The 20,710-nt window shown below is 51.3% G+C and overlaps 1 protein-coding gene across 1 annotated transcript in view; it reads left to right on the top strand.

Moving 5' to 3' along the window:
• Positions 1 to 20,710, top strand: part of LOC125455504 (nesprin-2) — a 367,488-nt gene that overhangs the window by 131,846 nt on the left and 214,932 nt on the right. The window contains exons 37-45 of the mRNA XM_059648913.1: positions 1,412 to 1,561; positions 2,481 to 2,621; positions 4,623 to 4,805; positions 5,605 to 5,742; positions 6,588 to 6,773; positions 11,412 to 11,534; positions 11,792 to 11,974; positions 17,964 to 18,017; positions 20,323 to 20,523. Of these exons, the coding sequence (XP_059504896.1) occupies positions 1,412 to 1,561; positions 2,481 to 2,621; positions 4,623 to 4,805; positions 5,605 to 5,742; positions 6,588 to 6,773; positions 11,412 to 11,534; positions 11,792 to 11,974; positions 17,964 to 18,017; positions 20,323 to 20,523 (1,359 nt within the window). The remainder of the gene's footprint in view (positions 1 to 1,411; positions 1,562 to 2,480; positions 2,622 to 4,622; positions 4,806 to 5,604; positions 5,743 to 6,587; positions 6,774 to 11,411; positions 11,535 to 11,791; positions 11,975 to 17,963; positions 18,018 to 20,322; positions 20,524 to 20,710) is intronic.

Raw genomic sequence — 20,710 nt, forward strand, 5'->3', positions numbered from 1 at the left:
GGGCTGAATGGCCTATCCTGCTCCTATCTCCTATGCTTTTCTATTTCTGTTGCTACAGGATAAAGAACCTCAGCATCTCTTAAGTAATCCCGTCACTAAATCCTTTGCCCCCATATGCATTTTTGTGAATCTCTTCCAGAATCTTTATATGTGAGCATTCTTCTGAAAGCATGGCACCCAGAGCTGGGCACAAGATCTGGTTGTGGTTTATATCCAGGGTTTCACAAAGCCTTGGCATTTCCCTTAAGCTCTTGTGTTTGATGTCTGTGTCTCAGAAGCCCACACCCCCACATGCTTCGCTAAACAGTCTAATGTTCTGCTACTTTCAAACACACAAAAAGGGGAGTTGATGGCCTGGTGGTATTATTGCTGGGACATGGGTACTATTCTGGAGACCCACGTTCCAATCCTGCCGCAGCACATGGTGGAATTTGAATTTAGTAAAATATCTGGAATTGTGAATCTAATGATGACCATGAATCCATAGTCAATTGTTGGGAAAAACCCACCTGCTTCACTAATTTCCTTTAAGGAAGGAAACTGCCATCCTTACCTGGTCTGGCTTACATGTGACTCCAGACCCACAGCAATGTGGTTGACTCTTAACTGCTCTCTGGGTAATTAGGGATGGGCAATAAATGTTGCCTGGCCAGAGATGCCCTCATCCTCTTAATGAATAAAGAAGAAACACATGTGCCCAAGTCCCATTCCAACACGTTGTTCAGAAAAGTGATGTTTTGCCGATGTTACCTCTCGGTGTCCTTGCAAATAAAGCACCTTAAACAGCAGCTTGTGAAAAGCAAGTTAGGAAGCTCCGTGGTTAGCACTGCAGCCTCACAGCACCCCGGGTTCGATGCCAGCCTCGGGTAACCGTCTGTGCGGAGTTTGCACATTCTCCCCGTGTCTGTGTGGGTTTCCTCTGGGTGCTCCGGTTTCCTCCCACAGTCCGAAGATGTGCAGGCTAGGGTCAGGAACTGGCCATGGGAAATGCAGGGTTAGCCAGGGGGGAGTGGATCTGGGTGGGATGCTCTTTGGAGGGTCAGTGTGGACTCGATGGGCCAAATGGCCTGATTCCGCACTGCCAGGATTCTATAAGTAGTTGGGAAGTACAAACTACCAGAACTATGGAGAAACACGGGGGAAGATGTAGTGAATGGGCAGCTGGTACTGTCACGTGCAAATGTGTGAATTAGGAGCGGAGAAAGGCCATTCGGCCCCTTGAGCCTGCTTCGTCATTCCTGATGGTCCTTGGTTGACCTGGTTGTGTTTTTGACTCCCCATTCCCAGCTAGCCCCCTATAACCTCCAGGGTTTTGGGACTGTGACTCTCTGGTGCTTCCCTGGTTTGTGTGAAAAGCCCCTGGCGGAGGGGTGGGTGGGGATGTGTATTCATTCTCCTGTGTTGCTCACAGCAGCTGCGAGCAGCAGCGAATGCACGGCGCCAGGCAATGGCAGAGCTTAGCAGCCAGCTGAGGAACAGATACTCGGAGCGGGACGTTCCGTCAGGGATTGTGGCTCATGTCCAGGGGACCAGTGCGGCACTGACAGATGTTGAAGCCAAGGTGACCGTTTAAATTCTCCAGCAGCTTACACCATTTCACCATCCCAAAGATCTTCCATCTCAGTGAGATACTTGCTGAAATGTCATCACTGTTTTGAGAGGGAAAATGTTGCACACACTCTATGTACAGCAAGATCCCAACCAAAGGCAGGAATGAAATAAAAGCTGTTTCCCTGCTGTTGTACATTTGCCGGAATCGGCTGACGAATGCGCTTGTTGAGAATTTAAACCCTTGTCATCTGTCTGGGTCAGCATTTATTCCCTAAAATCTCACAATTTCCAAGGTGGGGGTGAGCTGCCTGCTTGAGCCGCTGCAGCCCTCCTGCCATGGGTTGACTCACAATGCCATTAGGAAGGGAATTCCAGGATTTTGACCCAGTGACAGTGAAGGAACGGTGATATATTTTCCACGTCAGGATAGTGACTGGCTGGGAGGGGAAGTTGCAGGGGGCGGTGTTCCCATGTATCTGCTGCCCTTGTCCTTCTGTTTGGAAGTGGCCGTGGGTTTGGAAGGTGCTGTCTGAGGATCTTTGGTGAGTTTCTGCAGTGCATCTTGTAGATGGTACACACTGCTGCGACTGAGTGTCGGTGGTGGAGGGAGTGGGATGTTTGCGGATGTGGTGCCAATCAAGCGGCTGCTTTGTCCTGGATGGCGTCAAGCTTCCTGAGCATTCTTGGGGCTGCCCCCATCCAGTAAAGTACAGCCAGCGGCCATTCCTTAATTTGTACTCTTTCACAAGTTACAAATATTTGGAAGTTTATGATGGCTGACAAACTCTGACTTGGTAATGACAAAACAAAATGATACTGACCCATTCTGAAACTATAGAATATCAATTGTTAGGGAGTGTTTTCCGAACCAATGGAGTGTGGCAAAAAACACCACTCAGCTCAAAAAGCTTTCTGGATTTTCATCTCAGCTGCAGGCACTGGGTCCCCAGGTCAGCGCGAGCCAGGATCTGAGCCACAGGATTGTATCTGTAACGGCTGGACTTCACAGTGTAGAGAAGATGCTGCAGCAGTGCTCCAAAACACATACTGAGGCAAGGAGTCTACAAAAGGTAAACCCTCCAAATCCAACCCCCTGCAATCACAATACCACACCCATTCCCCCCCCTCCCCCCTGGACACTACGGGGACTGACTCAGTCATAGGCCCCCTCCCCTCCTGAAGGTGCTGATTCTCACTGGGGTACAGGGTCCCCCTCCCCTCCTGAAGGTGCTGACTCTCACTGCGGTACAGGGACCCCTCCCCTCCTGAAGGTGCTGACTTTCTCTGGGATACAGGGTCCCCCTCCACTTCTGAAGGTGCTGACTCTCACTGGGGTACAGGGTCCCCCTCCCCTCCTGAAGGTGCTGACTCTCACTGGGGTACAGGGCCCCCCTCCCCTCCTGAAGGTGCTGACTCTCACTGGGGTACAGGGCCCCCTCCCCTCCTGAAGGTGCTGACTCTCACTGGGGTACAGGGTCCCCTCCCCTCCTGAAGGTGCTGACTCTCACTGGGATACAGGGCCCCCCTCCCCTCCTGGAGGTGCCGACTCTCACTGGGGTACAGGGTCCCCCTCCCCTCCTGAAGGTGCTGACTCTCACTGGGGTACAGGGTCCCCCTCCCCTCCTGAAGGTGCTGACTCTCACTGCGGTACAGGGTCCCCCTCCCCTCCTGAAGGTGCTGACTTTCTCTGGGATACAGGGTCCCCCTCCACTCCTGAAGGTGCTGACTCTCACTGGGGTACAGGGCCTCCCTCCCCTCCTGAAGGTGCTGACTCTCACTGGGGTACAGGGTCCCCCTCCCCTCCTGAAGGTGCTGACTCTCACTGGGGTACAGGGCCCCCCTCCCCTCCTGAAGGTGCTGACTCTCACTGGGATACAGGGTCACCCTCTCCACCTGGAGGTGCTGACTCTCACTGGGGTACAGGGCCCCCTCCCCTCCTGAAGGTGCTGACTTTTACTGGGGTACAGGGGCCCCCTCCCCTCCTGAAGGTGTTGACTCTCACTGGGGTACGGGGTCCCCCTCCCCTCCTGAAGGTGCTGACTCTCACTGGGATACAGGGTCCCCCTCCCCTCCTGAAGGTGCTGACTCTCACTGGGGTACAGGGGCCCCCTCCCCTCCTGAAGGTGTTGACTCTCACTGGGGTACGGGGTCCCCCTCCCCTCCTGAAGGTGCTGACTCTCACTGGGATACAGGGTCCCCCTCCCCTCCTGAAGGTGCTGACTCTCACTGGGGTACAGGGGCCCCCTCCCCTCCTGAAGGTGCTGACTCTCACTGGGGTACAGGGGCCCCCTCCCCTCCTGAAGGTGTTGACTCTCACTGGGGTACGGGGTCCCCCTCCCCTCCTGAAGGTGCTGACTCTCACTGGGATACAGGGTCCCCCTCCCCTCCTGAAGGTGCTGACTCTCACTGGGGTACGGGGTCCCCCTCCCCTCCTGAAGGTGCTGACTCTCACTGGGATACAGGGTCCCCCTCCCCTCCTGAAGGTGCTGACTCTCACTGGGGTACAGGGGCCCCCTCCCCTCCTGAAGGTGTTGACTCTCACTGGGGTACGGGGTTCCCCTCCCCTCCTGAAGGTGCTGACTCTCACTGGGGTACGGGGTTCCCCTCCCCTCCTGAAGGTGCTGACTCTCTCTGGGGTACAGGGTCCCCCTCCCCTCCTGAATGTGCTGATTCTCACTGGGACACAGGGTCCCCCTCCCCTCCTGAAGGTGCTGACTCTCACTGGGGTACAGGGTCCCCCTCCCCGCCTGAAGGTCCTTTCAATCCAAGGGTAGATCACCTCACCTGACAGCAGAGGGCAGCAGTGTTCTATTCCATGATGCCAGGTCACTTTGTTCTCTTTTTATTTTGAAGTTGATGCATTTCCAGGAATTAATGATATGTTCTCAGTGCAGTGCTGTTCTGCATGTGTTTCTGCCTCTGACTAACTTGATATTTTTAGGAAGTCAAGCTGCAGAAAGTTTCACACGAGGACTGCGCTGAGGTTGCCATGTTATTACAGTGTTTGATGGACGATGTTGGCACATTGCTGTTTGGGTCCTGGATTCAATACCTGTTTTCCTTTCTTGCAGAAGGTGTGGTGCGCGATAGATGAGTCGCACTCGGTTCTATCGAAGCTCGAAGCCGAGGTGCAGGAGCTGGCACAGCAGGATCCCGGGGCGGCTCAGCGGCTGATGGAAAACCTGCTGGAACCACTGCAGCTACACCAGCTTGTATCACACAGAGCAGAGCACACAACTGCCCTCCTCAACAAGGTGACAGCCCCTCGGCACGGCCCACAGCACGGTTCATGGCCGCTTTTTCCTCCTGTTCTCTCTTTAACTCATCTAACCTGCCCCTGCCCAGGGTGTTTTTTTCATTCCTTCATGGGACATGGGTGTCTCTGCCTGGGCCCAGCATTTCTTGCCTGTCCTTCGTTGCCCCTTGAGAAGGTGAGCTGCCTTCTTGAACCACTGCAGGCCTCCTGCTGTAGCTTGACCCACAGTTCCATGAGAGAGGAAATTTGACCCAGCAACCCTAAAGGAACGGCGATATATTTCCAAGTCAGGATGGTGAGTGGCCTGGAGGGGAACTTGCAGGGGGTGGTGTTCCCATGTCTCTGCTGCCCTTGTCCTTCTAGATGGAAGTGGCTGTGGTTTTGGAAGGTGCTGCCTGAGGGTCTTTGGTGAGTTTCTGCAGTGTATCTTGTAGATGGTACACACTGCTGCTACTGAGCGTCGGTGGTGGGGGGAGTGGGATGCTTGTGGATGTGGTGCCAATCAAGCGGCTGCTTTGTTCTGGAAGGTGTTGAGCTTCTTGAGTGTTGTTGGGGCTGCACTCATCCAGGCAAGTGGGGAGTATTCCATCGCACTCCTGACTTGTGCCTTGTAGAGAGTGGGGGTTTGATGGGATCAGTGTGGTGGATGCATTACTGTGTGTGGAACCCTGTGCCGGACATAATTCTTGGTGGCTCCATCGGCACCGGTCTAATTCCACAGCCTTTCTGCTCCATCCTGTGAATGAACAGTACACCAGCATCTCCCTGTTGAAGGATATGTGTGTATTTTCCAACAGATTCCTGACTGCCTGGAGGAATACAAACAGATCACTGACTCGACACTGGTGTGGAATGACAGTGCCGTGTCTCTGTTCTCCAACAAAACGGACTACACATCGGCCAAGACAGTCAGTAAACTGCTCCTAGCTTTCCAGGTGAGCATCCTTCCAAACGGCACATTTCGCCAGGAGTCAGTCTTCCTGGTTGATGCCCCATTGGCATTGAGGCTCAGACTCACATACTGCTCCGGTAGAATATGGAGCCTGCTCTTTGTAAGAGCTGACCATTGAGCCTCACTATCTGCCGTTTCCCCATTGCCCTCCACACTTCGTGGCTGTAAGTCACAGGTGGTGTGCCGCAGGCCTCGGTGCTGGGACATTTATAGAAATGATTTAGTTGAAGGCACTAAAGGTCTACGAGCTGAATTTGCTGATACCACAAAGAGAGGTGAACTGCATCGCAATCCAGGTCGGTTATGTGAGTGGGGAAAAATAAGGGGGCGCCCATTTCAAACCCTCTCTCAGAGAGATGTGAGTCTTTGGAATTCCCTTTTTCAGGGGCATTGGGTACGGAATCTTTAAATATGTTTTAAGCAGAGGCAGAGAGATTCCTGATGGCCAAGGAGATGAAGGATTATCAGGAAGTATGCAGGAATGTAGAGTTCAGGTTAAAATCAGATCGGCCATGATCTTATTGAACAGCAAAGTCAGAAGTTACACAACAGATAACAAAGTGTGGAGCTGGATGAACACAGCAGGCCAAGCAGCATCTCAGGAGCACAAAAGCTGATGTTTCGGGCCTAGACCCTTCATCAGAGGCTTTCTGATGAAGGGTCTAGGCCTGAAACGTCAGCTTTCTTGCTCCTCTGATGCTGCTTGGCCTGCTGTGTTCATCCAGCTCCACACTTTGTTATCTCGGATTCTCCAGCGTCTGCAGTTCCCACTATCTCTGAATCTGTTCCTCCTGTTCCTTACTTTGAGTTTTTACTTCTATACAAAAGGTGCTGGCAGAGACTGGCAGACAGAAGCAGCATGGTCTGCAAGATGCTGAGCTCAGACTGAAGGAGCTGTCTGTGCTTTACGACATGGAGCAGATGATGAAGCGACTCAGTGAGCTGCAGAAAGGAATATCTACCCTGCAACAAGACATTGACCAGCAGCTGGCTATGCTAGAACACGCAGCGATGGTGAGACAGTCTCCGGGCTACACTGCTCCCCCCGCCACACACACAGCAGAGAAACCTTCCCTCTCCATCACCATCTTCGTCAGACTGCTACCATGGTCCCGAGGCTGTCCCTATAATCTTCATTCGGGAAGCATCCATCTACAACCATCCTCAGGCAAAACCTCATTGGTCAACTATAGAGACAACACCCGAACACTGTATCCTACACTCTTCCTGTACCCCGATACACCCCACTGTACCCCGATACACCCACTGTACCCCGATACACCCCACTGTACCCCGATACACCTCGCTGTACCCCACTACACTTACTGTACCCCACTACACCCCACTGTACCCCACTATACCCCACTGTACCCCGATACACCCCTCTGTACCCCGATACACCCACTGTACCCCGATACACCCCACTGTACCCCACTACACCCCTCTGTACCCCGATACACCCCTCTGTACCCCGATACACCCACTGTACCCCGATACACCCCACTGTACCCCATACACTCCACTGTACCCCGATATACCCACTGTACCCCATACACCCCACTGTATCCCATACACCCCTCTGTACCCCATACACCCCTCTGTACCCCACTACACCCCGCTGTACCCCATACACCCCACTGTACCCCACTACGCCCCGCTGTACCCCACTACACCCCACTGTACCCCGATACACCCCACTGTACCCCACTACACCCCACTGTATCCTACACTCTTACTGTACCCCACTACACCCCGCTGTACCCCAATACACCCCACTGTATCCTACACTCTTACTGTACCCTACTACACCCCACTGTACCCCGATACACCCCACTGTATCCCATACACCGCTCTGTACCCCGATACACCGCACTGTACCCCATACACCCCTTTGTACCCCGATACACCCCTCTGTACCCCACTACACCTCGCTGTACCCTGATACACCCCACTGTACCCCGATACACCCACTGTACCCCACTACACCTCGCTGTACCCTGATACACCCCACTCTACCCCGATACACCCCACTGTACCCCACTACACCTCGCTGTACCCTGACACACCCCTCTGTACCCCGATACGCCCCTCTGTACCCCGATACACCCCACTGTACACCGATACACCCCACTGTACCCCGATACACCCACTGCAAACCCCGATACACCCCACTGTACCCCGATACACCCACTGTACCCTGATACACCCCTCTGTACCCCGATACACCCACTGTACCCCGATACAGCCCAATGTATTCCGATACACCCCTCTGTACCCCACTACACCTCGCTGTACCCTGATACACCCCTCTGTACCCCGATACACCCACTGTACCCCGATACAGCCCACTGTACTCCGATACACCCCACTGTACCCCACTACACCCCACTGTACCCCGATACACCCACTGTACCCTGATACACCCCTCTGTACCCCGATACACCCACTGTACCCTGATACAGCCCACTGTACCCCGATACACCCCACTGTACCTCGATACACCCCACTGTACCCCGATACACCCCACTGTACCCCGATACACCCACTGTACCTCGATACACCCCACTGTACTCCGATACACCCCACTGTACCTCGATACACCCCACTGTACCCCGATACACCCTCTGTATCCCTTTACACCCTCTGTACCCTGATACACCCACTGTACCCCGATACACCCTCTGTATCCCTTTACACCCACTGTACCCCGATACACCCACTGTACCCCGATACATCCACTGTACCCCGATACACCCCACTGTACCCCATACACCCCACTGTACCCCGATACACCCCACTGTACCCCGATACACCCTCTGTATCCCTTTACACCCTCTGTACCCCGATACACCCCACTGTACCCCGGTACACCCCACTGTACCCCATACACCCCACTGTACCCCGATACACCCCACTGCACCTCGATACACCCACTGTACCCCGATACACCCCACTGTACCCCATACACTCCACTGTACCCCGATATACCCACTGTACCCCATACACCCCACTGTACCCCGATACACACCACTGTACTCCGATACACCCCACTGTACCTCAATACACCCCACTGTACCCCGATACACCCTCTGTATCCCTTTACACCCTCTGTACCCCGATACACCCACTGTACCCCAATACACCCACTGTACCCCGATACACCCTCTGTATCCCTTTACACCCACTGTACCCCGATACACCCCACTGTACCCCGGTGCACCCCACTGTACCCCATACACCCCACTGTACCCCGATACACCCACTGTACCCCGGTGCACCCCACTGTACCCCGATACACCCACTGTACCCCACTACACCTCGCTGTACCCTGATACACCCCACTCTACCCCGATACACCCCACTGTACCCCACTACACCTCGCTGTACCCTGACACACCCCTCTGTACCCCGATACGCCCCTCTGTACCCCGATACACCCCACTGTACACCGATACACCCCACTGTACCCCGATACACCCACTGCAAACCCCGATACACCCCACTGTACCCCGATACACCCACTGTACCCTGATACACCCCTCTGTACCCCGATACACCCACTGTACCCCGATACAGCCCACTGTACTCCGATACACCCCTCTGTACCCCACTACACCTCGCTGTACCCTGATACACCCCTCTGTACCCCGATACACCCACTGTACCCCGATACAGCCCACTGTACTCCGATACACCCCACTGTACCCCACTACACCCCCCTGTACCCCTATACACCCACTGTACCCTGATACACCCCTCTGTACCCCGATACACCCACTGTACCCTGATACAGCCCACTGTACCCCGATACACCCCACTGTACCTCGATACACCCCACTGTACCCCGATACACCCCACTGTACCCCGATACACCCACTGTACCTCGATACACCCCACTGTACTCCGATACACCCCACTGTACCTCGATACACCCCACTGTACCCCGATACACCCACTGTACCCCGATACACCCCACTGTACTCCGATACACCCCACTGTACCGCGATACACCCCACTGTACCCCGATACACCCTCTGTATCCCTTTACACCCTCTGTACCCTGATACACCCACTGTACCCCGATACACCCTCTGTATCCCTTTACACCCACTGTACCCCGATCAACCCACTGTACCCCGATACATCCACTGTACCCCGATACACCCCACTGTACCCCATACACCCCACTGTACCCCGATACACCCCACTGTACCCCGATACACCCTCTGTACCCCTTTACACCCTCTGTACCCCGATACACCCCACTGTACCCCGGTACACCCCACTGTACCCCATACACCCCACTGTACCCCGATACACCCCACTGCACCTCGATACACCCACTGTACCCCGATACACCCCACTGTACCCCATACACCCCACTGTACCCCGATACACCCCACTGTACCCCGATACACCCTCTGTATCCCTTTACACCCTCTGTACCCCGATACACCCCACTGTACCCCGGTACACCACACTGTACCCCATACACCCCACTGTACCCCGATACACCCCACTGCACCTCGATACACCCACTGTACCCCGATACACCCCACTGTACCCCATACACCCCACTGTACCCCGATACACCCCACTGTACCCCATACACCCCACTGTACTCCGATACACCCCACTGTACCCCGATACATCCACTGTATCCCTTTACACCCTCTGTACCCTGATACACCCACTGTACCCCGATACACCGCAACGTACCCCATACACCCCACTGTACCCCGATACACACCACTGTACTCCGATACACCCCACTGTACCTCAATACACCCCACTGTACCCCGATACACCCTCTGTATCCCTTTACACCCTCTGTACCCCGATACACCCACTGTACCCCAATACACCCACTGTACCCCGATACACCCTATGTATCCCTTTACACCCACTGTACCCCGATACACCCCACTGTACCCCGGTGCACCCCACTGTACCCCATACACCCCACTGTACCCCGATACACCCACTGTACCCCGGTGCACCCCACTGTACCCCGGTACACCCCACTGTACCCCGATACACCCCACTGTACCCGGATGCACCCCACTGTACCTCGATACACCCCACTGTACCCCGATACACCCACTGTACCCCGATACACCCCACTGTACCCCATACACTCCACTGTACCCCGATACACCCCACTGTACCCCAATACACCCCACTGTACCCCGATACACCCACTGTACCCCAATATACCCCACTGTACCCCGATACACCCACTGTACCCCAATATACCCACGGTACAATACACCCACTGTACCCCATACACCCCACTGTACCCTGATATACCCACTGTACCCCATACACCGCACTGTACCCCGATACACCCCACTGTACCCCGGTACACCCCATTGTACCCCATACACCCCACTGTACCCCAATACACCCCACTGTACCCCGATACATCCCACTGTACCCCGATACACCCTCTGTACCCTGATACACCCCACTGTACCCCGATATACCCACTGTACCCCATACACCCCACTGTACCCCGATACACCCCACTGTACCCCGATACACCCACTGTACCCCGATACACCCCACTGCAAACCCCGATACTCAATTCTCTCCAGAACAATCTCTTTGACACGTCTATATTGACCCTTTTTGTACTCTCTGCCTTTGCAGGAACTTGGTGATCTGGAATCAGAAGTGAAAAACATTGAAAATAAACTTTCGAAAGTTAACACCATCCTGTCCTCGATCAACCTGTGTGACCTCCCGATCATCGAGCATTTGGAGAACAGACAGGTAGTAGCATTATCGCTGGGTATCAGCGAGTGTAACATCACTGACCTCCAGCAGCGTGCTTCACTGCTATAGCCGGAAGAGTTCCCACTGGGGCACAGTCGTGTTGGCTTCCTTCAGTTAGTGAGCTCTCACCATCCAATAACCTCTAAATACATTTTGCCTTTTATATGACATATTACCTGTACCTCCCTAACAAGTGTGAAGTGCACACGTGCTGTTGTGTCCTCTTTGTAAAGCAGTTTCTTTTCTGAGTGTAGATAATCCTGGAGAATCTCAAGGAGATGAAGGAGCTGCTTGGAATGATGGAGCAGTGTAAGGAGACGCTGGGAATACCACAAGAAGCAATTTGTACAGTAGAGGTCTTCACCAAGATTCAGCGGCTGTCTGTAGAACTCGCCCGTTTACAGGAGGTGACAATCCAGCAAAACACCATGTTACAGGTACATCAGCATTCACCCAAAGCATCCCAAAACCAGCTCAGCCTGTCTCTGCCTCCCTAACCTGTTCTTCCTCTCACCCATCCCTTCCTCCCATCTCAAGCCGCACCTCCATTTCCTACCTACTAACCTCATCCCACCTCCTTGACCTGTCCGTCTTCCCTGGACTGACCTATCCCCTCCCTACCTCCCCACCTATACTCTCCTCTCTACCTATCTTCTTTTCTCTCCATCTTCGGTCCGCCTCCCCCTCTCTCCCTATTTATTCCAGTTCCCTCTCCCCATCCCCCTCTCTGATGAAGGGTCTAGGCCCGAAACGTCAGCTTTTGTGCTCCTGAGATGCTGCTTGGCCTGCTGTGTTCATCCAGCTCCACACTTTGTTATCTCAGTATTCACCCTACAGCCTTAAACAGACTGGACCCTTACCCCACACACTGGCTGCTCGTCCTGTTTTTAACAAAATTAATTTATTGGATCTGTTCTGGCACTGGTTGGGCCCAGCATTTAGTTGCCCCTTGAGAAAGTCAGGGTGAGCTGCCATCTTGAACCGCTGCAGTCCATGTGTTGTGGGTTCACCCACACTGCCCTCAGGGAGGGAATTCCAGGATTTTGACTGAAGGAACGGTGATACATTTCCAAGTCAGGATGGGGAGTGGCTCGGAGGGGAACTTGCAGGGGGTGGTGTTCCCATGTACCTGCTGCCCTTGTCCTTCTAGATGGAAGTGGCCGTGGGTTTGGAAGGTGCTGTCTGAGGATCTTTGGTGAATTTCTGCATCTTGTAGATGGTACACACTGCTGTGACTACCGCCACAGCATTCCCAGCTTCTGGTCTGCTCTTGCAGCCCCTGTGTTAATGTGGTGAGTCCAGTTGAGTTTCTGATCAATGGTAACTCCCAGGATGTTGATAGTGGGGGATTCAGTGATGGTAACACCATTGAATACCAAGGGATGGTGGTTAGACTGTCTCATGTTGGTGATGGTCATAGCCTGGCATTTGTGTGGCACGAATGTCACTTGCCACTTGTCAGCCCAAGCCTGGATATTGTCCAGATCTTGTTGCATGTGAACACGGACTGTTTCAGCATCTGAGGAGTTGCAAATGATGCTGAACATTGTGCAATCATCAGTGAATAACCCCACTTCTGACCTTATGGTGGAGGGAAGGTCAGTGATGAAGCAGCTGAAGATGGTTGGGCTGAGGACACTATCCTGAGGAACTCCTGCAGCCACTGAGAGGGGAATTGAATGTAGGTGTTAGGGAGGTTATACTGAAGTTATACAGAGCAGTGGTGAGACCTCATCTGTGTACTGTCTTGGTTACCTTATTTAGGAAAAGGTGTAAAAGGTTGGAAGCAGTTCAGAGAAGGTTTACTAGACTCATACCAGGAATGAGAGATAGGAGGAACTGCAGATGCTGGAGAATCTGAGATAACAAGGTGTGGAGCTGGATGAACACAGCAGGCCAAGCAGCATCAGAGGAGCAGGAAAGCTGACATTTTGGGTTTTCTGATGAAGGGTCTAGGCCTGAAACGTCAGCTTTCCTGCTCCTAAGATGCTGTTTGGCCTGCTGTGTTCATCCAGCTCTACACCTTGTTATCTCATACCAGGAGCGGGCAGGTTGTCTTATAAGGAATGGTTAATGCCTATAACTGCTGCAGTTCAGAAAGGTTAGATGTGACCAGATGTGACGTACATGGTTCTGCGAGGACCTGACTGGGTGTCTATGAAGAGGATGCCTCCCCTTGGGGGAGAATCAAGAATGTACCATCGAGAGCATTCTGTCTGGATGTATCACAGCTTGGTATGGCAACTGCTGTTTCCAAGGCTGAAAGAAATTAAAGCAGGTTGTGAACACAGCCCAGTCCATCATATAAACCAGCCTTTCATCCAATGACTGCAAATAGCCAGCTGGAGAAGGAGATGTGTAGAGAGACTGCAGATACCTGTAGGAATAACAGAATAGTAGTGGTTGATTGGAGAATTTTTTCGAGGTGTGCACACCTCGAACAGATGTGGCAGTGAGTTAATTCCTAAATAAAAACCGAAAGAACTGCAGATACTGTAAATCAACAACAAAAACAGAAGTTGCTGGAAAAGCTCAGCAGGTCTGGCAGCAACTGTGAAAAAAAATCCAGAGTGTTACAGGCCTGGATGGAGTGGAATTCGTCAAATGTGTCTAAGAAAGTTTCTGAAATCAAAACGTAGAGGGCCGTACTCGGGAGGGTGTAACACTGGGCCTCTTCTTAAGAAAATGAGGCAGGGCAAGTGACTGAAGTGTCCATCAGAGAGCACTTTGGGCCCAGTGACCATAACTCTCACAGTTTTGACATAGTTATGCGAAAAGAAAGGACAGGTCCACAGGTTAAGGTGTTAAACTGGAGCAGGGCCAGTTTTGGGACCATTAGGCAGGATCTTTACTCAGAGAGTAGTAAGGGAATGGAACGCTTTGCCTGCAACGGTAGTAGATTCGCCAACTTTAGGTACATTTAAGTCGTCATTAGACAAGCATATGGACGTACATGGAATAGTGTAGGTTAGATGGGCTTGAGATCGGTATGACAGGTCGGCACAACATCGAGGGCCGAAGGGCCTGTACTGTGCTGTAATGTTCTAAGTTCTATCTAGCAGAGGTAGATGGCGTGAGTCAGTTTGAAGGAAAATGAAAGACTGGCAAATGGGATGTATTTAAAAGGGTTATGTCAAGAGCCCAGGGACAGTGTGCCCCTATTCGGGTGAAGGGAAAAGCTGGCAGGTTTAGGGATCCCTGGCTGACGAGGAATATTGAAGAAGGGTCTACACCCGAAACGTCAGCTTTCCTGCTCCTCCAATGCCGATTGGCCTGCTGTGTTCCTGCAGCTCCACACTGTGTTATCTGAGGGATATTGAGGTTCTGGTTGGGAAATCCTCCTCCATCGCAATGCTACCAGTTTGGTCAATCCAATCAATGTGTATATTGGCGTCACCCATGGGAACTGCTGTACGCTTGGTGCACGCAGCTCCAATTTTCTGTTTCACACAATCCTCCAATCTTACAGATACTGTTTGATGGTCTGTACGCAACTGTCACACTAATGCCTTTTTCCATTTGGTGTTTTTATAGCTCCACCTGCGCAGGTCCCACATCCTCCAGAATTCTGTACTCCCTCACTGTTCCGTTAATCTCCTCATTAGCCAGCATCGCTACCCAACCTCCCTTCCCTTTCTGAGTAAAAACTGAAAGAACTGCGAATGCTGTAAATCTGGAGCAAAGGGTCACCGGACCAGAAACGCTTTTCCTTCACAGATCCTGCCAGACCCGCTGAGCTTTTCCAGCAACTTTGTTTTTCTTTCTTTTGTCTGTGTTTCTTGAAAAGTGAATAACCCTAGATGATGAGTTCCCATCCTGGAGCCAGGACTCTGTGATCCCAAGTACATCACTTCCTTCAATAACTGTCTGTGCAGTTAATTAATCTACCTCATTACAAATGTTCCTTGCGCTGAGACACAGAACCTTCAGGCTCATTTTTTTAATATAGAATATAGGACGTTACAGCACAGCACAGGCCCTTCGGCCCTCGATGTTGCGCTGATCTGTGAAACCAATCTGAAGCCCATCTAACCTACACTATTCCATGTACGTCCATATGCTTATCCAACGACCATGTAAATGCATTCCATTCCCTTACTACTCTCTGAGTAAAGAATCTACCTCCGACATCTGTCCTACATCTATCACCCCTCAATTTAAAGCTATGCCCCCTCATGCTCGCTGTCACCATCCGAGGAAAAAGGCTCTCCCTATCCACCCTCTCTAACCCTCTGATTATTTTATATGTTTCAATTAAGGCACCTCTCAACCTTTTTCTCTCTAATGAAAACAGCCTCAAGTCCCTCAGCCTTTCCTTGTAAGACCTTCCCTCCATACCAGGCAACATGCTAGTAAATCTCCTCTTCACCCTTTCCAAAGCTTCCACATCCTTCTTATAATGCCGTGACCAGAACTGTACACAATACTCCAAGTGCGGCCGCACCAGAGTTTTGTACAGCTGCAGCATAACCTCTTGGTTCTGGAACTCGATCCCTCTATTAATAAAAGCTAAAACACTGTATGCCTTCTAAACAGCCCTGTCAGCCTGGGTGGCAATATTTATTGCCCTTTTAAAATCACAATATAATGCAGCCCTTTTTGATTTTTGTGTTTGGTTTCCCTGCCTTCCACTTTCACTGTGCTCCTCACTGTCCTTTGTTTCTGTCCCAAATTTGCTTCCCTCTGTTTTCCTGCATGGGTTCCCATTCCCCTGCCATTTTAGTTTAGACCCTCCCCAACAGCACTAGTAAACCCTTCCACCAGGGCTTTGGTTTCAGTCCTGTCCAAGTGTAGACCATCTGGTCTGTACCAGTCCCAGCTCCCCCAGAACCGGTTCCAATCTTCCCTGGAATTTGAATCCCTCCCTTTTGCACCATACTTCAAGCCACGTGTTCATCTTAGCTATCCTGCTGCTGCCTTCCCCCGGTGAGCCATCTGCCCCCGCAGGATCCAAAACTTGTCTTTAAGGAGATGACCCCAGGGGACCCCGTCCACTGCCTTCCTACCATTCCTCTGCCTGTTGGTCACCCATTCCTTATCTTCCTCAGTAATTTTTACCTGCCATGTGACCAACTAACTGAACATGCTCTCCGTGATTCCCTTAGCCTTGCGGATGCTCCAGAGCGAATCCAGACGCAGGTCCGGAGCTGTCTGTGGTCAGACGGGAGCTGCAACTGGGGACACTTCTTTCATGTAACGGAGTCAGGGACATTGGGAACAGTCCCTGAATTCCCACATCGCGCAGCAGGAGGCAGCGTGACGTGGGTCTGGGATCCCCGGTCCTGACCTGGCCCTAAAGTTAACAACAGTGGCAAAGCAAAAAGAAAATGAGAGAGAAGGGAAACTGCTCACCAGTCACTCACTTACCCGCAGCCTGTGACTTCAGTTAAACTACCTTCTACTTCACCTTTACCCTTGTGTCTTCAGTAGCTGCAGTAGTTTTCCGCTCCTCTGACTGCCTCACCTGATTGCTGATCACCCTCCTCACCAAAGCCTGGTATTCACTTAAACCTACACTTAGAGCTCCAGCTGCCCTTCTCAAAATGACCGCTCTGCTACAGCTTGCCTTCCCTTTATTTGCTCCAGAGCAGTGACTGAGACAAGTCCTCCCAGAATCTGAGATAACAAAGTGTGGGGCTGGTAGAACACAGCAGGCCCGAAACGTCAGCTTTTGTGCTCCTGAGATGCTGCTTGGCCTGCTGTGTTCATCCAGCTCCACACTTTGTTATCTTGGATTCTCTATTATCTCTCTCTCCTCCCAGAATCTTTCTCAGTAACACCTTCTATTGGATTCCCTTGCACCATTTCCTGACACCAGCTTTTCTGTACTCCCCTCTCAACCTGTAAAGTTGGGATAGATAAGATTCTTCATCGGCTGCGGGGGTAAGCAGGAACCTGATCAGATCAGCCACGATTCTTTGGAATGGCTTGTTGAGGAATATTGGCTGCAGATTTGACAGGAGCTCAATTTCAAACTTCTCACCTTGATTTCCATATCCCTCCTTATCCTTGCCTGTTCCCTATCTCTGCAATCTCGACCTACCTCATAACTCTCCGAGATCCCTGCCCTCCTCCAATTCCAACCTCCCCCCAGTTCACATCACTTCATCTTTGGTGGCTGTACCTGCAGTTGCTTGACACAGTCTCTGGAATTCCTTCTCTAAACCTCCCCAGCCCTCAGTCACTGTCTCCCCCATTAAAATGCTGCTTAAACCTTCGACCAGATCCCTGTCCCTATCATGTCTTATGTGGCTGGCGTTGCATTGTCCTTGATAACAATTCCGAAGAGAGGCTTGGGATGTTTTACTGTGTTAGACAGTGCAATACAACAGTTGTTGCTGTCTGTACCAATTTACTTGAGAATATGTCGTTATGTTTGACATTTGAAGCTCCTTTCATTTGGCACCGTGTTATTATCTCTTCCAGTCACTGTTGGAAAAGTTACAGGAATATGACACAGAGATGGAGAGGTTACAGCAGGTGAGTACATGTAACAGAGGACACTTAGTGCATTTCATCCCCACCCACACATCTTTAACGCTGAGAACTAGAATCTACCCTCGTATAAACAGTAATATGGACAGGAGAGTTTAGCTCAGTATCATTCACCCAGCCACCGGGAGAAGGAGAGGAAGGCTGGGAATGTGGCTCATTGCTCCCTGTCCACAGGATATGCTGAGATGACCCATGTGCTGATTGGAACACTGCTTCTCAATCTCCTTTCTCCAGGAACTCTCACTAGTTTGTGGGATGATGTGGAGGTGTCGGTGTTGGACTGGGGTGGACAAGGTCAGAAGTCACACAACATCAGGTTGTAGCCCAGCAGAAAGCTTGTGATTTCAGATAAACCTGTTGGATTATAACCTGATGCCATGTGTTTTCTCACACTGTTTGCAGGAGCCACAGAGTGATTGGTTTCCATTTATAAAGGCCTTTCCTTATCAGTTAAAATCACAGTCTCCAGTAACCAGGAAGAGAGAATAAACTGTATATCTTCAGACTTGAGATCTATTTACTACAGCAAAGGATCAAAATTCCTTCCCCTCTTGAGGTCCATGAGTTTCTGCCAAAACATTCAGGGCCCTGCCCTGTTCAGTATCTGGGAGCCAATCACATAGCTGTTGGCAGGCAGAAAACCTTTGTCTTTATTAACTTGTCAGCAGCCCACAGACCAATCAGCTATTTGCTGCCAGCCGAATCTCCATTTGTACACACCACTTCACTCCAGCTGCTCTCCAATCAGGCTTCATCGTTGCTGTCTGAACAGTACTGCCCATGGAAGCCAAGTTATTTCCTTTTTAAAACTGCCCAAAAGGTTTTTTTTCTCTAAATCCTTTGACAATCCTTGTTTTTAAAACAGTTATTTCCCCATTGCAGCCCATATGTAAAAGCGCAGAAAGGTGTGGTCTTTTTGTTTGTCAATCATCTAAAACCATTGGTGGATATGCCAAGGAAGGTTATCTCAGTCCAATAATACGTTGTGCTCTCATGGGACAGAGAGGACTGGTCATCAGTTTAGCCCGAGGATCACCTCACCTTTTAAAACTAACAACTGAGAAAACTAAAACTAAATTCATTATTCATTCATGGGATGGGGGTGTTGCTGGCCAGGCAGCATTTATTGCCCATCCTTAATGGCCCAGAGGGCCGTTCTGAGCCAACCACATTGCTGTGGGTCTGGAGTCACATTTAGGCCAGACCAGGGAAGAGTGGCAGTTTCCTTCCCTGAAGGACGTTAAATCTGCAACAGTCAAGACCCCACATCCTGGACTTGCATCCCTCAATCTTTCTGTGTCTCCTCAACGATTAGGACCCTCCCCACTTCAGGGGAGGCGATGGCCTAGTGGTATTATTGCTGGACTGTTAATCCAGAGACCGAGATAAAGTTCTGGGGACCAGGGTTTGAATCCTACCAGGGCAGATGGTGGAATTTGAAATCAATAAATATCAGGAATTAAGAATCTAATGATGACCACGAATACGATGTTGATTGTTGGGGAAAAAACCCACCTGGTTCACTCATGTCCTTCAGGGAAGGAAACCCACAATGCCCTGAGGAAGGGAATTTCAAGATTATGACCCAGCGACACTGAAGGAACGGTGATATATTTCCAAGTCAGGATGGTGAGTGGTTTGGAGGGGAACTTGCAGGGGGGTGGTGTTCCCATGTACCTGCTGCCCTTGTCCTTCTGGATGGAAGTGGCCATGGGTTTGGAAGGTGCTGCCTGAGGACCTTTGGTGAATTTCTGCAGTGCGTCTTGTAGATAGTACACACTGCTGCGACTGAGTGTCGGTGTTGGGGGGAAGTGGATGCTTGTGGAAGGATGCTTGTCCTTCAGGGAAGGAAACTGCCATCCTCACCTGGTCTGATCTACATGTGACTCCAGACCCACAGCAACATGGTTGACTCTAAACTGCCCTCTAGGCAATTAGGGATGGACAATAAATGCTGCCTGGCCAGCGATGCCCTCATCCTGTGAATGAATAAAGGAACAGAAAACAACAAAACATTTGGCCAATATTTCATTCCCCTCCCACTAATCTCCCCTTCTGTTGTAGCCACTCCTTTTTTTATTTACATGTACTGCCTTGGGAAATTTTTCCACATTAGACGTGTTTAATGACAGTGAACACGGGAAATTATTCAGAGTTTGCAGATAAGGGCCAGTACGTACCTGATGGGTGAAGAGGCTCCTTTAGGGAATGCCTATGGAACAAGGCTCAGCTCCTGTGGGAAGAGTTGTGGGAATAATTCAGACTAATCGAACCTGTATCCTTTTCCCAGATGGGTGAGCTTTATGTTGGAACACAAGGCGAGAGTCTCGCCAGTCTGACGGAGCAGAGGGAGTCACTGTTGAACAATGCACAGGAAGCATTCACTCGGCTTATGCAAGAGGAACCGAAGGGTGAGAAGCTGTCTGATGACAGCAGCAGAGAGAAACAGCAGACGCCCACAGCCCTGAACAACCTCACAACGGATTCCAAGGTATTTCCTCATCCACACGTGAGCTGAGACCAGGTTTGCTTTCAACATTTTCCAGCTGAAATGTGAAGTCTGGCCATTGCTCACCCAGCAGATGGATAACTCTGAGCCATGGCTACACGAGAGCAATGATCATCTCGCTGATCATACCGAGAAACAGAGGCCAAATTCAACCTTGTCACCAGTAATG

Source organism: Stegostoma tigrinum, chromosome 10 (assembly GCF_030684315.1).
Source record: "Stegostoma tigrinum isolate sSteTig4 chromosome 10, sSteTig4.hap1, whole genome shotgun sequence".
Classification (NCBI taxonomy): domain Eukaryota; kingdom Metazoa; phylum Chordata; class Chondrichthyes; order Orectolobiformes; family Stegostomatidae; genus Stegostoma; species Stegostoma tigrinum.